This window comes from Chenopodium quinoa, unplaced genomic scaffold, assembly GCF_001683475.1.
Source record: "Chenopodium quinoa cultivar QQ74 unplaced genomic scaffold, ASM168347v1, whole genome shotgun sequence".
Classification (NCBI taxonomy): Eukaryota; Viridiplantae; Streptophyta; class Magnoliopsida; order Caryophyllales; family Amaranthaceae; genus Chenopodium; species Chenopodium quinoa.
In genome coordinates, this window is record NW_018744857.1 from 155,143 (window position 1) to 181,015 (window position 25,873).

General features: G+C 38.6%; 1 protein-coding gene across 2 annotated transcripts in view; it reads left to right on the plus strand.

The window, feature by feature from the left end:
- The window catches only part of LOC110704662 (DNA-directed RNA polymerase I subunit 1-like), a 32,073-nt gene extending 17,064 nt beyond the window's left edge, over positions 1 to 15,009 (plus strand). For both annotated transcript variants that reach the window (XM_021882480.1, XM_021882481.1), the window contains exons 9-21: positions 1,128 to 1,388; positions 3,709 to 3,797; positions 3,891 to 4,038; positions 4,135 to 4,353; positions 4,471 to 4,875; positions 4,988 to 5,129; positions 8,321 to 8,523; positions 9,873 to 10,075; positions 10,716 to 10,914; positions 11,042 to 11,298; positions 12,329 to 12,469; positions 12,935 to 13,670; positions 14,247 to 15,009. In XM_021882480.1, the coding sequence (XP_021738172.1) occupies positions 1,128 to 1,388; positions 3,709 to 3,797; positions 3,891 to 4,038; positions 4,135 to 4,353; positions 4,471 to 4,875; positions 4,988 to 5,129; positions 8,321 to 8,523; positions 9,873 to 10,075; positions 10,716 to 10,914; positions 11,042 to 11,298; positions 12,329 to 12,469; positions 12,935 to 13,670; positions 14,247 to 14,825 (3,582 nt within the window). In that variant the 3' untranslated portion in view covers positions 14,826 to 15,009. The remainder of the gene's footprint in view (positions 1 to 1,127; positions 1,389 to 3,708; positions 3,798 to 3,890; positions 4,039 to 4,134; positions 4,354 to 4,470; positions 4,876 to 4,987; positions 5,130 to 8,320; positions 8,524 to 9,872; positions 10,076 to 10,715; positions 10,915 to 11,041; positions 11,299 to 12,328; positions 12,470 to 12,934; positions 13,671 to 14,246) is intronic.
- Positions 15,010 to 25,873: the final 10,864 nt, after the last annotated feature.

Below are 25,873 nucleotides of genomic sequence, written 5' to 3' on the forward strand. Positions count from 1 at the left end.
AAACATTTCTTGGGAAATAATCCTCACTTACGCGTTATGCCTACTAAAATACTTATATACTCCCTCTGTTCTTTTATAATTGTAACAATTGGGTATTTAGTTATTTACACTATTGACACACCATCATGTGACAATCTGTTGTGATGTTTACGCAAGTTAAAAATAGTTTAGTGGGGCCTTGTTAGATATGTCTCAATGTATACTATTACAATGTGAACATATGAGAGCCAACTTTAGTTTTCACTTGAATATACGAAGTATATCACCTTTTCCCATTCTTTTTGCCTTTACTGTTCATCTTGTGATGTATTCCATTTCTTATCTTAAGTAGCCAAATCTTCATTAATTTAATTTTTTGATGGGAAGATCTAAGGCAATTTTTGCATAGCATCTTATGGCCAAGAGTAGCTCCCTTGTTGCATTGTGGACTCTAGGACTAGTTCGAGACTTTTCGTGAGTTCGTCACTGATCTCAAATAGGTTTCCATGGATGTACTTAGACATTGCATACAATCTACTATAATTAAGATCACATAAATTCTGTTGTTTTTTCTTTATGATATTGTTGAAGATATTATCCTTTGACGGTGAGCATCAAGCTGTCTTAATTTTGACAAAAGTTTGTTTCTACAAATATTATTGGCAAACTAAACATTTATTATTCAATTTTTTTAATTATATTTCATTTGGAAAGAAAAAAATATTCTCTTTGTTGAGATCCCATGTTTTGGTGTACCTAGGATAGGTCTCTGTAGAATGAACTTTTCATTCTATCTATTTTTTTATTTCATATGTGGCTATACTTTCAATGGTTGTATACTTGTATAAGCCTCTATCCAGCTGCATTTACTTTGAACCTGGTTTATTTATTTATGCTAGAGCTCTGGAATTTTTTTTATTTTTTTATTTAGCTATCTAATGTTTTCTTATCTTTTCTCTTTCTTACTGATTAGGCTACATGAACAATGAATTGAACTTGGTCTAATAAGTCATTAAGTGATTACAATTGGATGTAATTTGGTGACCTGAAGAATGCCTCCCCTTCCCCCTCCTCTTTTTATTTTCTGTTGATCATGCTAAGTGCTATTATTGGATATTAAAGTTGTTCGATTAATGTTGTCTACACAGAGAGTGACTCCATGGAATGTGACAAGCTTAAGAGAAGCAATTGTTAATGGACCTGATATTCATCCTGGGGCCACGCACTATGTTGATAAAGTAACATCGAAATTACCACCTATCAGGAAATCTCGTATTGCTTTTGCAAGAAAATTACCTTCTTCAAGAGGAGTCACAACCCAACCTGGGAAGTCTTTCAGTAATGATTACGAAGGGAAGGTTGTACACCGTCACTTGCGCAACGGGGACGTAGTTCTGGTGAATCGACAGGTATTAGGAAACAACAGTTTTTTGAAAAATGGAATGTGGCAGTGGATCTACTGTTGATCTGTTTGTGGGAAAAATGTGATGATGTGTTCATTTATGTGTACTTATATTTAACTTATTTTAAAACTTGTTAATCCTCTTGTGTATTTGCCTATGCGAGCATATGGGAGTCCTTATGGTTAAATGCTTGTAGTTCCCTTCGAGTTGTTGCTACTTGTCTTAAATGAAGAATTCATGAATCAACTTAATTATTTTGATGTTAAAATTGGATTATTACTTTTGGTTGTTTCAACGGTAGTGTGGTTCTGAGAAGTGACTGCAAAATGAGGAACCTGAGAAGATAAATTAATGTGTTACAAAGGGGTGAATATTAGGCTATAGATTTTCTCTTTTGTTATGTATTTTGCTTACTTTGACTTCCCAGAACTTAAGAAGAATTAAAGTTGCTTGCCATTTGCATAAAGGAGAAGCTATGCGGGTTTTGCTCTTATTCTTCTTTTCTTCTCTTTCTTTTAAGAAAATATAATCAGTATATTCTTACCTGGGATTAATTTTTGGGGGCATTTTCTTCTCTTTATAAATCATGTCAGTGTTGACAGTGAAATAGCAAATCCATTATGGAAGTATGTGTGGTTTCTCAAAGCCAATGCTAGTTCAGGAGGAAGGATTAAGTAAAGCCCTTAAAACTATATAAGACTAACGTCTTTCCCTTTATGCTACCGATATGAGAGTGCTTCTGGCCTTTAGATTTATCGCTTAGCCCGTCAGGCTCAAGTCCCATATCGTGCAATTGGTTTATAATGTAGTGTAACACACAACATGGTCTTGCTTTGTAAGATATCTAGGCTTGGGTGACCAGTGCAACATAAGATCCTCCACCATTGGTATGAGGGCACAAAGGGGGGGGGGGTTGATTGGTTGGATATCAATCGATGCATCTTTGGGTGTGCCTTATTCTGTAAGCTAGCTCCAAAGGAGTCCCCTCCCCATATGATTATGAGGGATGAATATATACCATAGAATTGAATTGTCACAGACCTCCCCACCCTCAGCTATAAGGTAAAAGGGTGTCTATATCTTGAAACTAGATTTGTGGATTAAAGGCACTCATCACAGGTTCAAGATAGTTTTCTACTCTTCTTTAAAACATAGAATGATCATTATGTTGATAAATCAGGGTTTCTTTTAGTTTAAGCTAATAAGTTTATCTTCAATAAATCAAGGTAAAAGAGAAATATAAGAATAGATTTTTGGAAACTGACTGTTCTAGTGAGGTATGGCCTGCCTTATCCAATGAATTTCCACACATGCACCAACACTTCCAGAAAAGAATGAGGATAAATGGTATGAGGAGACTTGCTGATAGTAATTATATGCACTAGGCTTAGAGTAATCTTTGAAGTATTATTATTGTTTGTAAATCATTGCTAAACTTGTTAGTGTGGAAGTGAAATCAATGGCTTGAACTTGTCAGCCTCTCATTGTGTTCAAATTATGTTTCTGTATTGATGTCATCCATAGAATAATCCATTTCCATTATCAGACATGATAATCTTTTTGGTCTTGTGACAATTTTTTGATCTCCTATTCAGAAGTTAACTAATCTGTTGTTTAATCAACAAAAAATTTTAACTTTCCGATTTCTGGAACCACCTTGGTGCTGAAGAAAAAGAAGGGAAAGCATTGCTTGTGAAATCATCTGTTCTGCCTACTAGGTCATAGCATCTGAAATCGGGATGAGTCAGATTCTTTTTGATTTATTCTCATAAAGCCTAGATCTTCTGGGGTGAATTACCTCGATGAATTGCGTTGTAAATGGGTGCTTTTATTTATTTATTTATTTTATTTATATTGCCCCTGTTTTTGTGCCTATGCTTGAAGTAGTTTGGATTTTTTGGATATCTGTGCCATGATTTATGTCAGAATTGTCTTTTTGGTCTTGTAATATTTGGGGTCCTGTTTTTTCTCTTCTATATTCCAATTATAATTTTGTATGTCTTTTATTTATTTATATATTATTATTGTTATTGTTATTGTTATTGTTCTTGTTCTTGTTCTTGTTCTTGTTCTTGTTCTTGTTCTTGTTCTTGTTCTTGTTCTTATTGTTCTTGTTCTTGTTCTTGTTCTTGTTCTTGTTCTTGTTCTTGTTCTTGTTATTGTAAAAAAAGAAGGAAATAAATCAATGGATGTGTCTGACTGTTTAGGGGTTGGTTGGGCAATTAGTCAACTGAGCTTGCCTCTTCAGAATACAATGACTATAATATTTTATGTGATTACTTTTGCCTTGGTTTTTAGTCACTCTAATATTTTATATGCTTCTCAGCCGACGCTTCATAAACCAAGTATAATTGCACTTAAGGTCCGAGTCCTGCCTGGAGAGAAGACTATTCGTTTTCATTATGCAAACTGCGAGTATGTTTCCTACCCCCTACAATATGGCTTTGTGTTATGATTCTGCTAGGTTCTTGCTGCTGATACTTGTCACTACCTGCTGACTTTATGCAGTTCTTTCAATGCTGATTTTGACGGTGATGAAATAAACGTTCACTTTCCACAAGATGAGATATCTCGGGCTGAAGCTTACAACATTGTCAATGCTGATAACCAATATATAGTTCCTACTCGTGGTGATCCTAAAAGAGCCTTAATTCAGGTTCTTATATTAAATGAGGGTCATATGATTGATTATAATTTACCTTAATCTGTCCTCAATATCTTATTTTTCTCATATTTTCATACTTGTGAATAGGATCACATTGTAGGTGCTGTACTTCTCACAAAGAGAGATACTTTTCTTACCTTACAAGAATTCAATGAACTTCTATATATGTCCGGTGTGTGTTCTTCTGGCGCATCATCCCTAAATGCCAAATCTGGAAAGAAAATATCTGTAGTAGATGCAGAAAACGTTATACAGGTTCATCCACCTGCTATAATTAAACCACAGATGCTTTGGACAGGGAAGCAGGTTTGAATTACCCTTATGAGATTTCTCTGTAGTAATATATCAGTCTTCTGTATTTCTTGTTGTTAGCTCTCTAATTTTCTGAATAAAATTTGACAGTCTATAATCGCTCCTGTGTAGGTTATAACTGCCATCTTGAATCATGTAACGAGAGGTTCTTTACCATTTACTGCAAAAAAGCGTGCTAAAATTGCTCGAGAATATTTTGGGAGGGATGAATCCAAAAGGAAGAATGATGAAAATCTTAAGACAGCTGAAGAGGGTTCTCAAAAGAAAAAGAAGAAAAGTCGGACTTCTAAGAAGATGATTGCTGGAGATTCGGCAATAAGCATTCAAAGGGACCCCAGCCATAGCATCGATGAAGATGTTGTGTTCGTTTACAAAAATGAGCTGGTTCAAGGGGTTATTGACAAGGAACAGTTTGGGAAGTTTGGTTTAGTTCATACTGTGCAGGAGATGTACGGGTCTAATGCTGCAGGAACCTTGCTTTCTGTACTGAGTCGTGTATTGACAGCTTTCCTGCAGGTGGCTACCCAACCTTCTTATTAGCCTGATTTTCACCTAATGCGAAATGATTTGTGTACATATGTACGTGTTGCATTTTGACTTATCTTTATAAATTTCTTGTGTCTTGTAGTTGCATGGTTTTACCTGTGGAGTTGATGATATTCTCCTATTACAACCTTATGACATCCTGAGGAAAAAATTGCTTGATGTTTGCCATAATTGTGGCGAGGAGGTTCACCAGCAATTTATTGGCCGCGAGAAAGAAGGTTTAGGTACATGACAATTCTTCAATGCAAAGTTCTTGGCTATAGTATGTAGCTTTGTGTTAATTTATACACTCCCTACTCAAAAAGGAAAAAAAAAAAATTAAATTATTTCTGTCCTAGATCTAACATAATTTCAACAAAATTTCCTTTACAATCTCAGTCAACTCCTTACAACTAAAAGTGGGTGGGAGTATATTAGGCTATCCAATCATATCTGTTCTATATCAGGAAATTTGACAACTTTACTCAAAGTCCAAACATCCAAAAACATTTTTGTGACTATTATCTTAGGATGAAGATAGCATGAAGTGATTAGGTTGAGAATGTGAGATTAGTTTTCTTTGAGATTGTGCACTGTATCTTATCCCTATTTTATACTCCCATTACTTAATTGAAAACTGTGCAAGGCATGTTGTTGAGCCTTTTTATATAAAGAAAAGGTAAGCTTGATAAAGCTGATTTCATTGTCAAATCACATATCACTCTGATGTTTGTTAGAGCAGTACAATATGTTGAGGTTTCAGTCACATTCCCATTGGGTATCATCTGCTTATTCCATATAAGATGGTTTTTAGACTTCCATATATTTTATAGTAGTATTCTCAAATACTCCTTCCGTTTTTTTAAATGCTACACTTCCCTTATTCAGCCGTTTTTGTAATTGACACTTCCTCTTTTGGAGATCCCTTACATTTTAACGTTACCCACCAATGGTCCCCACTCTCACTTATTTTATCATTTCTCACTCCTTGAATGGTCTCCATTCCTTGTCACATCCCTTTACATTTCAATAAATTAAAAACCCCACTATCTTCTCTTACATTTTTTTAGGTAAATACAAGTTTATAACAGAGATAATCAATTCTTGTTTATCACAGGGGTACTTATGTAGTTAACATGACTTTGACTTAACTGCCGTTTCCCATTCTCTCTCTCCTTGACATTCTCTTTCCTGCTTCAACCTTGTTCAATGGCAGAAATTTAATGACTTTTCAGTCTTCACAATCAAACAAGCGAAATCAATAAAGCTTACATATCCTTTAGGGTTAACCATGCCCTTTATTTCTCCCTTTGTTATTAGGGTTTTCTTTTAAGATGCCAGAAATGGTTTTGTTGGCGGAGTCAAAGGTGGGAAGAAGTAGATGTACAAGAAGGAAGAAGAAGATGAATAGGAAGAAGAAGATAGGAGGAGGAAGATGATGAATTTTGCAAACGTTTGCTAATGCCCGTCATCTCCATCTGTCACTGCCATATGACAAATGAAGTACAAAATATATTTTTTTTAATGGGCCAGCGTGGAAACCAATGCATTTGTAGTACACTAATTGTGTGAGAGAAACAACCAGGTTTATCTCTGTTATAAACCTGGGCTCCCTTTTTTTTTATTTTTTTTTATTTATCCTACATCCCTACCTACCCCACTAGCATCTTATTTTGATTTAAATCAATAAAACCCCTAAAACTCCTTGCATTTACAACTCTAGCATTAAAAAAAACAGACAGTGCTTTATTGTGGTTACCATAGGTTTTTTCCATAGAGGAAGGTTTTTATATATATATATATATACTTCCTCTTTTTTTTTTTGGTTGCATCACTTGCCTAAAAAAGAAGTTTTAAAATAATTGCATCAATGTCCTTTTTAACTAATAAGTTCTCTCTATCTCTCTCCTACCACATGGGCCCCATTTATTTTTTCTCTCCACTTTCTGTACCCAAAAATTGTCTAGGAGTCTATGAAAACAAAAGTGATGCAACTAAAAAAAACTGAGGAACTATATGTAGTTAGGATCCGGGGAGAAGTATGCTTATGGTGAGAAGCGTGAGAAATAAAGGTACATTGATTATATAAGACTGATACATCCAATGTGTATTATAGATACATTGAAATAACATCATATATACATCAAGCTCTTTTCCTCCTTTTCCCTTTAAATACGGGCAAATTGGCAATACCCACCTTCACATGCCCATTACAGAAACTCACCTCTTTCTCAAGTCTCCTTAGAACTCAATTAGCTTCATAAACTAGTTAATAAAATTTGAAAAACAAAACCCCCTCTTTTTGTCTTTCTCTGCCAACAAATACATCATGATATTGCTGCAACTAGCTATAAACAATGACCTTGGTTGAAAAAGGCATATAAAATTTAAAGACAATTTATGAGGGGAAGAAGCAGAGATGAGCACAACAAATAAGATGCTAATAAATATAGAAGAATCGTATAGATACAATAGAATTATCTTACACATACATCAACAACGCTCAATAGATACATCAAAATTATTTTAGAGATACATCAAAGTTATTTTGGAGACACATCAATAGCATTTTCGTTTAAAGTTTACAAAAACATTTTCATATCTGATCGTAAAACTATAAAATAAATTTGATGTATAAATTGTTGAAATAAAGCATTGAAAATGGAGGAGAGTATGAAAGAGATTAGGTCAATAGCTTGCAAGGCCAAAAAAAAAAAAAAAAATGGAGGAAAAATAAAGGGAAGAAAGGTAATAAGAAAGGCACGTGTACCCCATATACAGCAAGGTACACTTTGAGCTAAATCTTTCACATAATTACCAGCATGCCATTAATGAATGGATGATATGAGCCATCAGATTAAACTAGTCCAACGGTTGACAGCTCTTCTCACCCTTCTCACATAACATCCCCTTTTCACAATGTGTGTATATATATATATTATGGAATTCTCAAATACTTTATTGCGTTCTGTCTGTTGCTGGGTTTATGTGCCACCGAAGTGTTATAACAGCTTTCATGTATTGTAGTTTCTTTTAAGTATCTTCCTGGCTTTGTTCCTCTGTCTCTTCTCTCGTTAGGACACAATAAGATGGGTATGGAGGAACAGGTTATTGAACATAGATTCACATGAAGGGTTTTCTTTTTTATGTTCCCTCTTCGGCATCACTTTTAGTCCACAGTAGTACTTAACTATAATCCATGAGCTTCTATGTTCTGAATCTTATTGGCCGTTTATCCTAGATTTCTAGTTGAAACATTCAATGTATGTCTGATCCTTTTTCTGGACTTAAAGTCGTCCCTTTAGTTGATGAAATAGCTGTAAGGGGCTTGCTGTTATGCAGTATGTTTTGATTCTGTAATTATGACACTCTAATAATGTTAGTTGTTTTGTTTCTAATACTTTCTGATTTCATTTGTGTACCTCTTTCTGTCCAGAATTTTCAGAGATGCAAATCGAAATTGAAAAAGCAGTTCGGCGTAATGGAGAATCTGCAATAGCGCTTCTTGATGGGTTGATGAGAAGTAAGCTTAATACACTGAGCTCTGCGGTCACTAAGCTATTCCCTGAAGGACTAATTAAGCCTTTTCGGAAGAACTGTCTTTCTCTCATGACACTCTCTGGAGCTAAAGGTGGCACTGTAAGTTGTTGACTTTATTGACTTGCTTCAGTTTGATTTTCTTAGTGCTTGGATATTTTTCTACTTTCTCTAATTTAATATGAATGTAAAAGCCCGATGTAATTTGAGGCACAAAGCATCTCAAAGGCTATGGTATAGGGAGCAAGCGAAAGGTGCAGCATCGTACTTGCTGAGCCTATGCTTATAAATGATTCTGAAATTTAATACGATGAATGCTTTTTATCCAGCATCGTAATAATATTAATATGAGATGCTTATACTCTGATATACGTATCCCAATAATAAAAAGCAAAGAAATTAGAATGAGAATAATTGTTGTTTTAATAAGTCTTTACCTCATCTCCCCCCACCCAGCACATCATATGTTTTATGGTGGACTAGAGATGTGTGTTGTATAACGCCTCACACTTCATTCGAGGCACGCTGAAGCTTTGAAGTTGAACCCTAGGGGCCTGTGATGATTTTGTGCCTGGAGAAATTAAATTTTTAGTGCTAACGACACTGTTGCACTGTGCCATAGTCACACACTAAGTAAGGCGTTTGGTTTTACCGCTGCCTTGCAACTCTCAGATCCTCGATAAGTTTTAGATGTCTAAACTGTATTGAATGTCCTTATCCTTGGATAAATTACAACTTTTTAATTTGTCTAATGAGTCAAGATAGGTAGTTGCCTGCTACAAATGGGTTCACTGGTTCAGCATATAGCTAATGTTCATGGTTTGTATATAATTAATTACACAATAAAGGTTCATAAGGATGTTACAACCTTGTACAATTAGAGGTGACAACAATTGCTGAATTATAATGTATTGTGAAATGAAGGAAGAATACTTGTTGGACAAGAAAATGATGTCATTTAGTTTGCTTAACATAGCAATTGTTTCATAAGTACTATATTTGATTTTATATTGTATTTGGAGTTACAAAGTTTGCATTCCCATTTCCCATAGTGGTATTGTGGTATATATATAAAGTAGAGTAGACCTCGTAGAATAACTGGTTAAGTTTCCAACCAAAATACACTCAGGGATCCCTGTAGAGTTTTTGTGTTACTTGGTAACTTGAGAACTTGAAGGCATCTCACTATCTCAGTGTGTATGTTTGGAATATTGTAGTGCTCGGGCTTTGCTATCTCATATGATGAAAGATAATGGGTGGAGCTATGCAATAGGCATAGTTCATTATGATGGATTACTGCTTTGTTGTTTATTTATTTACATGACCCTTACATCCTTCTAAAATTGCGAGTTTCTCCTAGATTCTCCAAGACTGCTGGTTTCTACACTTGTTGCGTTTGTGCTGCTGTCATATTAATGCTGATTGATTCAATTTTCTTTAACTTTTGGCAGTTCAACTTCCAACAAATCTCTCTTTTGTTGGGTCAACAAGAGTTGGAAGGGAAACGTGTGCCTCGAATGGTTTCTGGAAAGACGCTACCTTGCTTTGTCCCTTGGGACTGTTCAGCTCGAGCTGGAGGATTTATCAGTGATCGTTATCTTACTGGTCTTCGCCCCCAAGAATTTTATTTCCACTGCATGGCTGGTCGTGAAGGGTAAATTTGTTCAGTCCTTGCTTCTCAGGTGTACAACACTAGTTTAAAATAATTCCTCTCCCGCCTCCCTTAAAAAAAAAAAAACAATCGTGTGGAAGTTTAGAACTCTTAAAAGTATCTTAAGTAGCAGGAAAATCCACTTATCAGGAAGTAAACAGGCTAAGCTGATTTTGTATTGCTTTTAAGAAAAAGTCACCTACAGGCTTTGAATCTTCCCCTGTGGGACCGAAAAATTCCAGGCCTATGTTTCTGGAAAAAAATGAACATTAATTGGATTGTTTTCCTTTTTGTTCCCCAAAGAGATCATATAATATAAGTAGGAATCTAGTTTTTCGTTGGGTAGGACGATGCAGTTCCGAGTAAACTGTTATCAAATAAAGTGAGCTAAAGTTTCCTTATTTGTTTAGAATTTAGATAGTCCATTGTATATGTGTGACCTTGTTTTTCAGAATGGACTGCGTAGCACATTTTCTCTTGACTGCGACTTAGGGCTCTGATGAGGGTGTTAGTGGAGACATTAATGACAAGATTGAACAGTTATATTTAAAGAACATGCCACTCATTATTTTTTTTTTTTTTTTTTTTTTTTTTTTTTTTGTAAATGGTTTGCTTTTTATTCATGTACATTATGTTTATGTAGGTTAGTGGATACAGCCGTCAAAACATCTCGCAGCGGATACCTTCAAAGGTGCTTGATTAAAAATCTTGAGTGCCTCAGCGTTCAATACGACTACACAGTTCGTGATGCAGATGGTTCTGTCATTCAGTTCCGCTATGGAGAAGATGGAATCGATGTTCACAAGAAGAACTATATGCATGAATATGAAGCATTAGCATTGGTTGGGCTTTGTTTTTATCCTACAATGTTTTATTTTAATTTATTTAAATGTTATTTTTATATATTTATTTGTTATTATTTTTGATAGACTAGTGACATGTTAACATTAATTTTTGATTCCCTTCCAGAATCAATCGCTGATTGTTAGCACAAATCCTTTAAGTCAAATCGATGATGGATCCTTATCCAAGTACATTGATGAAGATAATGAAGTACCAAATCAACTTGCCAAGGAAGCCAAAGAATTCTATAAAGGTCACCCAAAGGACCGTTTGAACTTTCTAAAATTGGTTAAGAACAAATATTACATGAGTCTTGCACAACCTGGGGAGCCTGTTGGAATAATTGCAGCTCAGTCAGTTGGAGAACCATCTACACAGATGACGTGAGTTCTTTATTCCTCCTCATAGTAGCTATGTGTTTGAAATTTTTTGTTGTAATCTGCAGTTAAAAAGCTTTTAATATGTGATTCAAAAGTTTCTACATTGCATTTAAGTTCAAGATAGTTGAAGCAGATATATGGGTTAAATTAGCTCTTTATGAGCATTTGGTTTTCCGAACATGCAATCAATGCAACAGTAGATATAATGAAATTGCTCTATAATACATTACTTTATTCGTACAAAGAAATGCTGAATCCCAATGGACCTGCAGTTCACTTGCAGAAGAGGTATGTACATTATTGATGATACTCTGCTTTAACCTGCTCCAAGCCATATGCCAATGTCCTTCAAAGGAGTTTGATTGGACTAAATTTTCTCAAATAAATCTGAAATTAGATTTTAGTAAAGAATCTTCTGATAAAGTGCTAGATTTTTTTCAGTACTTCTTGGATTGATGTTTTGGAGCTGAGATTTCTACTCGGGTAAAACTCGATGTTTGGAAATAATATTAATGGCACCACGATTCTGAAACTCAAAGTTAGCTTATTATTGTCACCTTCTTAATCACAAGAAGTTTTTGAATGGATGTCTGAGTCTTGAGAGAATCGTATATCACTTTATTAAAAAAAAAAAAAAGAAAAAAAGAGGTTTGAATGGGTATCTGCAACTACTCATGTCCATGTAGGATCAATGTTCTTTGATTACATCTTTGTTCTTCATAAGCTGACTGCCAATAGATTTCTCTTTAATTATCCTTAGAAATTGTGTTCAGATTTTGATCTTTGTAAACTTTTGTATGAATGTATTTTTCTAATGGTATTATTATAGCCTCTTATCTGAACCTGTTCTGGCTTCTGACCCATTGACATTGCCTCAAAACTATGTACTAGAGATTTAGCTTGAAATGGACAAAACATGCGTAGTTATCTAAATGTTTTATTGCCTAGTTATAAGTAACATTCATACTATCCTTTTTTTCATAGGAATCTTCTAATTGATGCACTTTTTGTATCTGTGATTATGAAACTTCAGATTGAATACATTCCATCATGCCGGTCGAGGTGAAATGAATGTGACACTGGGAATTCCACGTCTGCAGGAGATATTAATGACTGCATCAAAATCTATTAGGACTCCAACTATGACGTGTCCTTTGCTTAAGTGCAAAGCTAAGTGAGTTCTATTTTCCTGTTTCTCCTGTTTTAATCTCAGTTCACTATGCATTGGTGGAAAGTTGGAGACAGGTATGTATTGATGTGTAAACATAACCATAGCAAAGCTAGACTTAAGGTTATAAAAGGTGAACAAAGTACAGAAGGACTAACCTAGGGGATTGAAAACTTTTGTGCCTGTGGAAACTTTTAGACAGAGTTGGATATGTTTCAAAATATAACATATACGCTTCAGTAATAATTAAATACATAAAAAGTAATTCTTTTCCTAGCATTAACATTTTTAGACTTCTTCAAATTCACATTTTCCATGCAGAAATAGAGAATTAATTCCTGTTTGTTCTGCTGTCACATTCCTAGCTCGAATTTCTTCTGAACAACTTATTGCGTATAATGTTGCAATTGTATATCTATTGATATCCTTCTTTCTGGAAGTTTTGCTGATTAGTATATTTGACATTTCCAGGGATGATGCAGAGCAACTTGCTGCGATGTTGAAGAGGATCACAGTTGCTGACTTGATAGAAAACATGGAAGTTAGCGTTGTGCCATTTGCAATTGAGAAACTTGAAATCTGCAGTATATATAAGCTTAAAATAAAGCTCTATGATCCTGTACTTTATCCCCCTCACACTGATATAACATTAAAAGACTGTCACAGTACCCTGGTAGACGAGTATATGAGTGAGATGGAAGTTGCTATAAAAAGTCATTTGCTTTTGCTTTCTAGAATATGTGGTATCAAATCTGAAGCCCAGCCAAAAGGTTCAACAGATATGGATGAAGATGGCTTTAGGAGCCAGTCACAGACAGAAGAAGATGATGATGATAATGAAGATGATGATGATGACAATGATTGCAATGAAGTGGGGGGAGATCATTCGTCAAAGGTACGAAAAAGGAAACAGCAAGATGAGATTGACTATGAGGATGACTCAGAAGAAGTTGAGGAGGGGAATCCTGTAGCTGATCGGGAGAATGGAGATGAAGATGGAGATGAGGATGAAGATGGAGAAGTATTTGAGGAGAATGATGTACTGAAAACCTCTTCTGGCCCTGATTCTGAAGAACAAAAGGACAAACCAGAAGCTAGTCAAAGAAAAAAATCAGATAATGACAAAGCAATATATGTTGACTGTGACGGACTATTTTTTGAAGTCCATTTTAAGTTGTCAAATGAACCACACATATTGCTGGCGCAGGTATGCTAAAATTGAAAGTTTTCTTTCCATTAATTTTTATTATCCTGCCTTAGTAATTGGTTTAAATATGATTGTTTATGACTACCTTTTGAACATAGCTGCTCTTCGATTTGAAACTTAATGACGCTGGCATTGGAGAATCTTCATTTATTGTACCATTTGTATGTGACTAACATTAGTTATGCAGGGATGCCATAGTTAAAAGATTTTAGTTATATACAACCCTTGTGCCAAGTATAAGAGGCTAAAAATAGCATGTTAATTACACAAACCAACATGTGAATTTGTCATAATTTTTCATAACTACTAATATCTAAGGGTATAAATATTTAGGGATGCATATATTATAACTGTAGGTGAAAAGCAAATACTTGCATTTCCAGTATGTGTCTTCAGGTGAGCACTAAAACTGCAAGTGCAAGAACATATTAGAAGTGTGTGCGCTGTAGTAATTTCCTCCAAACTTGAGTATATCCCTCTGAGAAGTACGCATATTGTAGTTGGATCACTATCATCCACAAGATATTCCCTGGATATAACTATGTTTCATTTTCTCATTTATGGTTGTTGATGCAGATTGCGGAGAAGGTAGCTAAGAAAGTTTATGTTAAGACTGCTGGCAAGATTGAGCAATGTAAAGTAGTGGAGCTTCATTTGGACGACTCTGGGAAGGGAGGAATCCCAATGCTTAGAAAAGGTAAAGAATCTCGTCCTGCTCTTCAGACTGCTGGTGTGGATTTTGCCGCTTTTTGGGATATGCAAGATGAGCTAGATGTCAAGCTCATTAGTTCCAATGACATTTATGCGATGCTTAGTACTTATGGGGTTGAAGCTGCCAGAGCGACCATTATAACAGAGATCTTCACAGTTTTTGGTCACTATGGAGTCACAGTAGACATGAGACACTTAACCTTAATTGCTGATTACATGACATATACGGGCGCGTATAGGCCATTGAGCAGAAGTGGGGGTATAATTGATTCGATATCTCCGTTTAGCAAGATGTCTTATGAAACTGCTTCCAAGTTCCTTACTGATGCAGCAGCCCATGGTGAAGTTGATACCTTGGAGACTCCTTCGGCTAGGATTTGTCTCGGCTTGCCTGCTAAAGTTGGTACAGGATGTTTCGACTTGATGCACGATTTGGATGTGTAATATGTCACATTTGATGGCGTACAGATTCCCAATTTTGAGTCCTCACCTTAGATGCAATTCAGTTTATGTGATAAATATGCGTGTAAAACTGATGTAATTTTGGGTTATGTATCCAAATTATGTATTATATTATTATTATTTTACTTTATTTTAATTTTTGCCAGTATAATTAAATTTAAAATTATGTCGTGTATGATCTCTACAATTTAGCCGTTCTAGACAAAAGCAATAATCTTAGTTTTAGGATAATACGCCTGTCAGCGAACAATTACCAACCGCTAGTATAGATTTACCGACTGGTTTCGCTTTTTTTAAAAGGTTAGTAAAAATAAAACTTCTTTTAGTATTTATTTATTTTGACAAGTTCTTACAAAACATCAAAAATCTCACCAAAGAAACAACGCCAAACTAGACCACAAACGTTGTCATTGTCGAGCCTTCACAGCCAACCAATGAGTAGGAGTTATCCACTGACGAGCAACTTTATAGATTCGACAAGCTGAGATCTTGAGAACTTCACTAGAGGAGAAGCTCATGTCCTGAAGTAATCAAACATAGGAGGCGACCAACACCTTTCTGAAAAGCCGTATGAAGACCCTCCAAATAGTGGCGGTTCTAGAAATTTTTTATTATAAGTGTATACACCAAATTAAATATTATCATTAATTTTATTATTTATTATTTTTATTATTATAATTGTTATTTTTGCAACAATTATTATTATTTTGCTATAGTTTTTTTTTTAATTATGTGGTAATAATACAAGTATATGCTAAAATATTTTTCTAAACTTAATGACAATATTTAAGCTATTTAAAACGAAAAAACACGAGTAGTAATAATATTTTTTTTATTCATAATATCCGAAATGCATGTTACAATTTGTACTTCTAAACTACCAAATTACAAAATATTGAAGTACATCCAACACCACATGCATTTTTATCCTGCTTCACCGAAGCAATTTCGGGCTTCACTTATTAATTAGTAAGTAAATTAATGCGGCCATTAGGAGGACCGCTAACCCCACAATGTACATAAAGTACACCCTTATCATCCTCATGTCTTCTTCGAATGTGAAGACGAGTTGATCTTCTTGGTTACTTTGGAACGTGGTGGCCGAATTAATGGTGGTTTTGCTTGGTTTTTCGGGTAAGAAGGAAGATAGAAGGAGATAAGAAATAAGTGGTGAGTGAAAATTTGGATAAGGGTAATGTCCTTTTTTATAGTAAAATGTGTGTACAAAATACCGTATTTTATATGTATATGTATGACTATCGTATAGTATAAAAATACAACATTTTGTCTCGCCAGGAAAATGTGTCATCTTTTTTATGGAGCTATTGTTTAACCCTTTAAAGTATGATTAGTGTATTAGTATTTTCATTTAGAGTGTTAGAATACTTTTTTTTTTATCTAGTAATTTTTACGACCTGGGCACAATACTGAAATTTGGCCAGCTTACCTATAAAGTCCACTACTCCAAAGTCTAATGCCCAACAAAGGTAGGGAAATGACAAACATTCTTTTTTTCCTACAATAAAGATTACCAAACCTAAAAAGGTATTACACGTCATAGCGCTAAAAGAGCCTCCTTGGATGTACACTTTTTACCACTACGAGCCGCAGACTAATATAATACTGCCTTTTCATCCCTTAGTTAATATCAAGTCGGACCAATTGTATCAATAATTATCTAACGGTAATTGAAACAGCTAGATGATATACGCAATTCACACATCACCACCCGTAACATTGCATGCTACTATTCACAAATTACTATTCCCCTTACTATACAAAACACTATTTGCCACTATTCGAACACTATTTGCCACTATTTATAGTACTATGCACTCTGCACCATTATGATCAGTTTTTATTTATAACATTATGCACTCTGTACCATTATGATCAGTTTTGATTTTGATGCGAGCGTCGGCGTAAATTTAGGATCTCTGTTTTATGATATTATTCGCAATTTTGTTATTTGGAACTAGTTTTGTATCCTTTATCAAATTATGATCGATAGTGAATAATACGACTGTGATAAATGTAACTTTGTGTTTTAACAGAGTAAGACAGGATAAAGATTTACACTTTTAAGGTTGTCCGATTAAGGAAATAATTTTTACCCTTGACCACGTCAACTTTATGTTGTTATGACTTTAGGTAATTCACATTATGTTATACCTCACCTTTGTTAGTAAGGGTCATTTTTTCCATTGTTTTTAATACTTGTGTTTATAAGATTTTGTCGTATGATTAGATGTCCTTTTGTAAATTTATATGTACTGTCTAACAAGGGAAAAAGTTAATTTCTTATGAATACATAAGCTCTGAAAATATTTTGTCTGACCCTACTAGTATTGTAACCTTATACCCTTGAGTAAATTTCAGAGCTAATATCTTTGGGAGATGTTTATTTTATAAGTGTTGTTTCAGTACCTTGGTGAGTGTAATGAATTAGAAGATTCATGAATAATCACTTAATTGGTTTAGGTACTCCGTCATATGTATACCGCATGAGTATTTTTGAGTTTTGACATGACTTGGTTGTATATTTTGACATGAATTAGAAGATTCATGAATAATCACTATGACATTTTAACCTTTTTACTATATGATTATTAGAGTCTAATCTAATTACGGTTTTCTTTATTTTAACGGTTTAAGTTTCTTAAAACAGATTAATTAGTTTGTTACACATAAAACAAAAGAATTTAATAAAAAGATTTTCATTATTACCAAAATCTAGATATATACAATTTAAACCCTTTAATTATCGTTTATTTATTTATTTTATTTACAAATTAACCCTTTTATTTTCCTATAAATACCACCCTAATTTTCTCATTTAAACACACCAAAAAAATCCTACAAAATCTCTCTTTAAAAAATCATTCTCTAATCTCTTGCTTTAGTTAAAATCTTTCTAATTTAGCTTTATTTTTAAGTTATTAGCTTATAAAAAATCATCATCTAGTTAAGCTACTAAGAGAGAAGGGCGAGCCCTTCTCTCTAAAATCATCTCCTCTGTTTTTCTCTTTTGTGTTCCTCTTTCAAGTTCTCTTCTCTCCTAGGATCTCTTTCTGCTTCTCCGATCCTCTCTCCTATGATCCTTCGTTTTGGTTTATTTTTTCTTTGAATTAAAGCAAGTACTCCTCGCTCCGCCTCCGCTGCCACCGCGTCGCCTCCAACAAGTTTTTTTAGATCTTGTTTTTTTAACTCTTGCATGCAGCCCTTTGCCGCCTCCGTTTCGATTCTCAGCCTTCCCATCGCCTCCATCGCTTTTTTTGGTCAGCTACCCACTACGTCGTCGTCTTGCAATCTGCGGCATTCGATTGTGGGCGTCCTTGGGTCGCCTTTGTTGTTATCGGGCTCCATCGCCTTCACGCCTCTATTTGGTCAGGCTTGCTTCGTCGCCTTCACCGCCTCTGTACGACCGCCTTCACCACTCGACCGCCAACTTGATTGTCGGTCATCCTTGTTTGTTTTTGTTTTAATGTTTTTTACTCTAAGCTTCTTAGAGAAGCTTTTAGTGTAGCTTCTTTACGAAGCTTTGTGATTACACTTTTGTTTGTAATATTTTTTCCCTTTTTTTTAGTTGCTCTTGTACTTAATCTACTTAGTCTTTCCTGTGATAGGAGACAGGTAGATTCTAATGATCCTTTTCTGTGATAGGGGGATTATTAGGCCGTTTATTTTTCCTTTATAAAAAAAAATCAAGTTAAGCTACTATTTCTATTTTTATTTAAGTATTGTTATTATCTCTAATTCCTATTAAAAAAAAATCAACAAAAAATATTTTTTTTTAAGTTCAAGTATTATTGTTGTTTCGGGGTGTTTTCTGTGTCCTGCGGGAGAGTTACAATTCCAAGACTGGATCCGTGCGCCTGTTACCTGCAAAATAACGGAGACTCCGGGTGGTAAAAGTTCCGCCTCCGCCGATCAAGTTAGAACATGTTCGGATGTAAAAGATGCGGAAAGTAAAGGGGATCAGGCTCCTCTTAGAAGGCAAGTGATCATCCGGCTATCTTAGACAGCCTCGAAATCCGAGCCTTAGCTCTCAAGAAGTGCAATTAAAGCGGGATTTAATGCCCAACAATTAATGTACACGTGTGTTTTATAATTTTCTTAATCCCGTTCCCCAGGGGGTGCAGGGTTTCGTAGTGACCTGACACTACGCGGAAGGAAACCCACCAAGACCCGCCCCTTAATTAAAGCAATTAAACAAGCATAATAAACTTAATCAAACAAGATTAAGGACAAGAATTATACCTTTGACGCGTGCTTCGCTCCCAAGGAGCTCTTACTTCAAAATCCCGAAAAGACGAGATCTCCGACGGATAGTACCCTCGACCCGACCAGAGCGTCCTAAGTCTTGAAGGTTAGTCAAGACCCGGACAAAATAACTATGAGTTTTACGAATCAAAAGTTTACTCTTTTCTAGAGTTGCCTTTTTAATTCCACTCAAGGTTGTATTCTCAAAATCCCAACCAAGTGGGTATTTATAGAGAATGGGGACTTGAAACCCCTTTTCATGATCAATGTGGGATCATGTGCAATTGCAATAATTTATTTAATTCTAAAATAAATAATTATGCAAAACAATCACAAGCAAACAAGTGGCAAAAGGAGAGAATGGGTTAGGTAAGGACCATATCCCATGGGGGGGACCATTGCCTTGCTCCCCAAGGGAAGCTTGGTGGCTTTGGTCCCCACTTCCCCTTCAAACCGCCACTTGCAAGGCAGCTAGGCTGGCTGCCACCTGGCGCTGCCAGCACGCACAGCCAACTAGCTTGCTTGGCTGGCGCACCAAGCATCACACACCAATTTGCCCAGCGCCACTATCGCACGCACACCATGCATCGCCCTGCTAGCACTTGCTGGGCATCACTGGCGCTGGTGCCTTGCTACCGCAGGCATACGCACACACATATGCGTGGTGCTGCCTTGTTGCTATCGCAGGCACACACACACGCATATGCGTGGTGTTGCCTTGCCATCGCATGCGCAGCCATGCATCGCCTAGCTTGTGCCTGCTGGGCATCGCTGATGCTGGCCCTCGCATCCCACGCATTGGCTGGTTGCACATGCCTCACATCAGCCATGCCCCACGCACCACACATTGCTAGTCCACACGCATCAATGCGCCTGTGGTGCGAGGCTGCTTGTGCGAGGCCTGGCATCACGCTGGCGCGCAGCCTCTCGCATGTGTTGCGATGCTTGGTGCTGCCATGCGAAGGCTAGCACTCAAGCACACGCACATGGCGCGCCATTGCCAGGCAGCCAAAAATGCCAGCACTTGGTGCTTGCGATGGTGCTGCCAAGCCAGGCACACACGCACGTAGCACCTAGTGCTTGCCATGGTGCGCCTGGTGCTGCCATGGCCTGCGATAGGCGCCATATGCACCCAGGCACCACGCTAGCATGCTTGCTAGCTGCTATGGGCTGCCTGGTGCTTGTGTAGCTTGCGATAGCTGCCATGCGCACCCAGGCACCCATGCTAGCATGCGATGGGCTGCCAGGGCGCGCCAAGGCTGCGATGGTGCACCTAGGCATGCTATGAGCTAGCCTAGCCTAGCTACGGCTACGCTTATACTTGTTGCCTGTGATTTTGCGACGCTCGGTATCGACGCCCTAGGCTCGATTTCCGACGTTTGTATTCGTAAAACTCTGTCGACTCATTAAATCCTTTCGGATTAATTCGACGTCTCGGATCGGAGATTTGATTGGGTTCGACCCGAAGGGTTCAGTTAAGATTAAGCTGTAATATCAATTGTACCTCGATATTACTGATCGGAAGCGGCCTCCACCTAGGCATTCCGATCACTTGACCTTACTGAAGAATTAGCTCTGTAATAATTCTGAACCCTCTATCGGAATAATACACTTGTTGGAAGGACACCATTCCTTTCAATCTCCCACTTGTCCTTCCGGACAAGTGTGTATATTGTGTATAGCTCATTTCCTTTATCACTTAGTGTTTCTTCGTGAACTGTAAGGTAAGATTCTTTGTCATCCTTATTACGTTCAGAAGTGTTTCTCGATCTCCGAGTTCGACTGTCAATAAGCAGACGATTTCTAAAATCCATCTGAGCATGGCCATGCATTTTACAGTCTCACTCTTCGAGCGGCCTTTTAAACAACAAAACATTTTTCCTATTGTTAGTTGGGGGACAATCCCAGTCTTGTATTGTAAGTTCTTCTTACTAAGAGGACATAGACTCCCTAGTGTTCCCGTTATGATCCCCAGTTACGGCAGACGTTTGGAAGCATCAAAGAGCCTAGTTCTCAAACAAGAAAACTTCACAGTACTCATGGTCTGAGGAAATAAGTTCCGATAGCCATAATGAGAAATGTACTTGATTAGGGGATTTTGCTCCCACCAATCGGAATGCGCCACGTGGGCCAATCAGGTCCTGCCAAGTGTCTCCCAGTTGGAACTGTCAGGGCTTGCCACGTGGCACACGCTTATTCGTCCACCTTGGACCTATTATGTCATGACATGTGGCATACTCCATGCCTAATGGAGAAACCGGCCACCCAGGCCCAACTTCCGAGGGAAGCCCAATCGGCCCTAGGTTAACCTAAACCTAGGATGGGCACGTTTCCCAAGGTTATAAATACCTCCCTTAATCCTCATTAAGGGGGATTACAAAAAAACACATTAATTACACACAGTAATAACCGGCTGATCTCGCTAACAAAGCAGATTACCTACATTAAACACTCTCACCTAGAGAGACCCAATCACTTTAATTTCCGTATTAATTACTCCTTAATCAAGTACTAACTTGACCGTTGGAGGCGGAGCTCCCACCACCAGGAGTCTACGTTATTTTGCAGGTACAGGCGTCCGGTTCCAGTCTCGGAATTGTAACTCTCCCGCAGGACATCAGAAAACCCCGAAACATTTGGCGCCGTCTGTGGGGAGAGTACTTATGAGATGGCATCCAAGTCTGTACCGACTCCTGAAGAGAGGCGTCCCCTAGACGACCCACAAGTTCAGTCGGACCATGATACCGAGAGTGAATTTGAAGTTGAAGCTCACACAGCTTCAGACGGGACTCTAAGGGCCCGACGTACCCGTCATACCGAAAGGAGGGAACGGGAACATCTTCAAACTGGAAGTGAGCCAGCAGGCGTACCGCCTGTTCGGCAACAGCCGACTGATGGGTCTGCTCCCATCACAAGGAACGAACTCATGACCTTCATGAGGAACTTCAAGGGAGATATTCAAGAGTTGATCAACAAGAAGCCGCCTGCTCCAGTCAAGGAGCAGTCGGCTAAGAAACCCTCCACTTCACTGAAGAGGAAGCCAGTTCAAGGGCGAGAGGCGACTCCTCATCCTAAATCTAGGAAGCGGGAGCCGCCTGCCCTTGATTTCACAAAATTCCGTTTTCCTACAGGAAATAGGAAACGTGTTCGTCATATTCAGGCGGACGGGTCGAAGCAAACATTCACAGACGCTCGGCTACTGCTAGAGCAGAAGAAGAGTGACCGATTGTCAGAGTCGGCCTCTACTTCAAACTTTCAAGACAGTCTGCGAAATGCCTCGATGGGGCATACTCAGTCGTATCATGAGAGTCAGTCAGGCGGTACCTCCCGTCAGTCCGGCTTTCATAGCGACCAGGCGGTACCAAACTTACCATTTGTGCCGCAACAACAGTATTTTTTGCAGCCACCTCCGTTTGGTGGACCTGCAGCAAAAAACGTCCAACCTATGGACTGGCAGCTACGGTTGCTTAGACTTGGTGAACAGCCGTCGGCCTTCTCCAAGGAAATTACTGAAGCCGCTCAGCCGGCCAAAGTGAAAAATGTACTAGTAGGCGCCTATGACGGCACTACTAACCCAGAAGACCATCTGATGGCATTCACCAACCTGATGTACCTTCAAGGGTTGGATGATCCCACTTGGTGCAAGTGTTTCCCAGCGACTCTCAAAGGAATCGCACAACAATGGTTCGGCAACCTGTCGACTGGTTGTGTAAATAGCTTCAGGACGCTTGCTTACTTATTCAGCTCCAACTTCGCCATGAACATCCCTGCGAAGAAAACGACCCTTGATTTAGGAACAATTCAGCAGGGCGAGAAGGAGGGGCTTCGTTCTTACATCAGGCGGTTTAACCTGATGAGAATACAGATTCAAGGGTTACCGGATGAGGTAGCCTATACTGACTTTTTCAGAGGTCTCAAAGACGGGTCTACCTTCAAATTTGATTTGGTTCGAAAGAGGGTGGCGACTCTTCAAGAGGCCTTGATTGAAGTAGAAGCCTATATACAGGCGACTGATCTTTGTACGGTAAAACAGTCGGACGGGAAAAGGTTCGACAAAAGAGAAGGACGACAGAAACAGTCGTCAAACAAAGATGAGAAGAGAAAAGAGGTCTGGGCGGCTGATTCCTCTAAACAGCCGGCCCAGAAAAAGAAAAAAGAATTCAAACCATACTCCCCAAAGTATGCGTTTAACAAAGATAACCAGTTTATCCTAAAAGAAATCAAGGGACGGATCTCAATTGAGAAGCCGGTCCCCATGAAGGGTTCTGCAAACAACCGGAACCAAGATAAATTCTGTGCTTATCATGATGATGTTGGTCATCACACCAATGACTGCATCAGTCTCATGCGGTATCTGGACCGCCTGGCTGAGCAAGGTGATCTTGACACTTATGTCAAGAAATCTACGGGGAACACTTCCTCAAAAAAGCAGTCGGCCAAAAAGAATCAACAGGCCGACAGCTCCGATACAGATGATGCAGTCGTCTACACCATTGCAGGCGGCTTCTCCGGAGGCGGCCCCACTATTAGGGGCAACAAAGACAATATCAGGCGGTTAGATGTAAATTCCGTTCACCAAGAACGGCCGTCCAAATATTCATTTCCTGAGATTGTCATCACTGAAGAAGATCTAGGAGGGGTATGAGGGCCGCATGACGACCCTATCGTTATTGAATGTAAAGTGGCCAACCAGAGAGTTGGCCGAATCCTCATAGATACCGGAAGCTCCTCAGATCTCATCAGTAGCAAATGTCTGTCGAAACTAAAATATCAGACTAATTGCATACATCCGACCTCCCACCCTTTAGTAGGGTTTGGAGGAGGAGTCGTCCACCCACTGGGACGAGTGGATTTACCCATCCGCCTGGGCGAAAAAGGGGAAGGACGACACATGGTAGTCCGGTTCCTGGTAGTAGAAGAACTCTCGGCCTACAACATGATTCTGGGTCGACCAACCCTGAATAATTCCAAGGCCAATGATTGCTATCTCTCGGATGTCAAGCCCACTGTTATGGCCACTGGGTCAAGCGGTGAAAAAACAGACCTTGACAATGTCAAGGAGAGTGCGCCTGTTCAAGAAGCAGGCGGCAAGAAGAGAAAGGCACCCCAGACAGGGGCCGCAAGAAAAGAAAGAAAATAGCAATCATTGGCAGAGGAGCGGTCGGATGAGTTCCGCCCTCAGCCGGCTGGTGAGCATGCGGACCTGATCTTGGACGACTCACGTCCGGACCGAACAGTCAAAGTTGGGACGACTGCTCTGAGAAAACTTGGTGACGACTTTCACAAAATATTGAAAGAATACAAGGACATCTTTGCATTCGAAGTCCATGAAATGCCAGGCATTAGTCCTGATCTGGCGGTACATAAACTGGCTGTGGATCCGAAAAAGAAGCCAGTACGACAAAAGAAGCGGAACCATGGCGAAGAAAGAAGTCAGGCGGCAGCCGCCGAAGTTAAAAAATTACTTGATGCAGGGTTCATTCGGCAATGTTACTTCCCAGACTGGGTTGCAAATGTGGTGCTTGTTAAAAAGCCAAATGGCACCTGGCGAATGTGTGTAGACTACACAGACTTAAACAAGGCGTGCCCCAAAGACAGTTACCCTCTGCCTAAAATTGATAACCTGGTCGACTCAACAGCCGGCCATGCTTTGATGAGCTTTATGGACGCCTATTCTGGTTTCCATCAAATTCCTTTATGGAAGAAAGATCAGGAGAAGACGGCCTTCGTCACTGATCAGGGGTTATACTGTTACACGGTCATGCCGTTTGGTCTTAAGAATGCCCCGGCTACCTTCCAGCGAATGATAAACACTGTGTTCTTTGATCAGATTGGGAGAAACGTCGAGGCATACATTGATGATATGATTGTCAAGACTAAACTTCAGAAAGATCATCTGTCGGACCTCCGAGAAACTTTCGCCACACTCAGGCGGCACCATGTCATGCTCAATCCCAAGAAATGTGTATTTGGAGTTGAGTCTGGGAAATTTCTCGGATTCCTTATCAATCAGAGAGGAATAGAGGCGAACCCTGAGAAGGTGCAGGCGGTCATTGACATGCAGTCGCCTCGTACCATCCGAGAGGTTCAGAAATTAACAGGTTGTCTGGCGGCCTTGGGAAGATTTCTAAGCCGATCAGGCGACAAATGCCTATATTTTTTCCAGGCAATTAAGAAAAAGCCAAGGTTTGAATGGGGGCCGGATGCTGAGGCCGCCTTCTAGAAATTGAAAGTTCACTTGCATTCCTTGCCGAGGCTGGTCAACCCTTTGCCCAAAGAAGTACTCTACATGTACCTGGCCGTCTCTGATCATGCGTTAAGCGCTGTTCTCCTTGATGAAAGAGACGGCTGTCAGCTCCCGGTCTACTTTGTCAGTCATGTACTGAAAAATGCCGAGTTGAGGTATCCCTTAGTGGAGAAATTTGGTCTTGCACTCTTCATGGCTATTAAAAAGTTGAAGCCCTACTTTTTGGCACATGCAGTCGTCGTGTATACATACCAACCTATCAAGCGGCCCCTTACCATCATGGAGTCATCAGGCCGAATGATCAAATGGGCCATAGAAATACAGAGCCTCGAAGTTACTTTCGAGCCTAGAAAAGCAGTAAAGGGGCAAGCCTTTGCTGACTTTATTGTAGAGATGACTCGTCCTCCTGACTCTCAAGTTCCAGACCAAGTATGGAAGGTATATGTGGACGGAAGCTCTACTTCAAATGGTTGTGGAGCAGGCGTCATATGTCAGTTGCCAGAGGGCGACAGGTACGAGT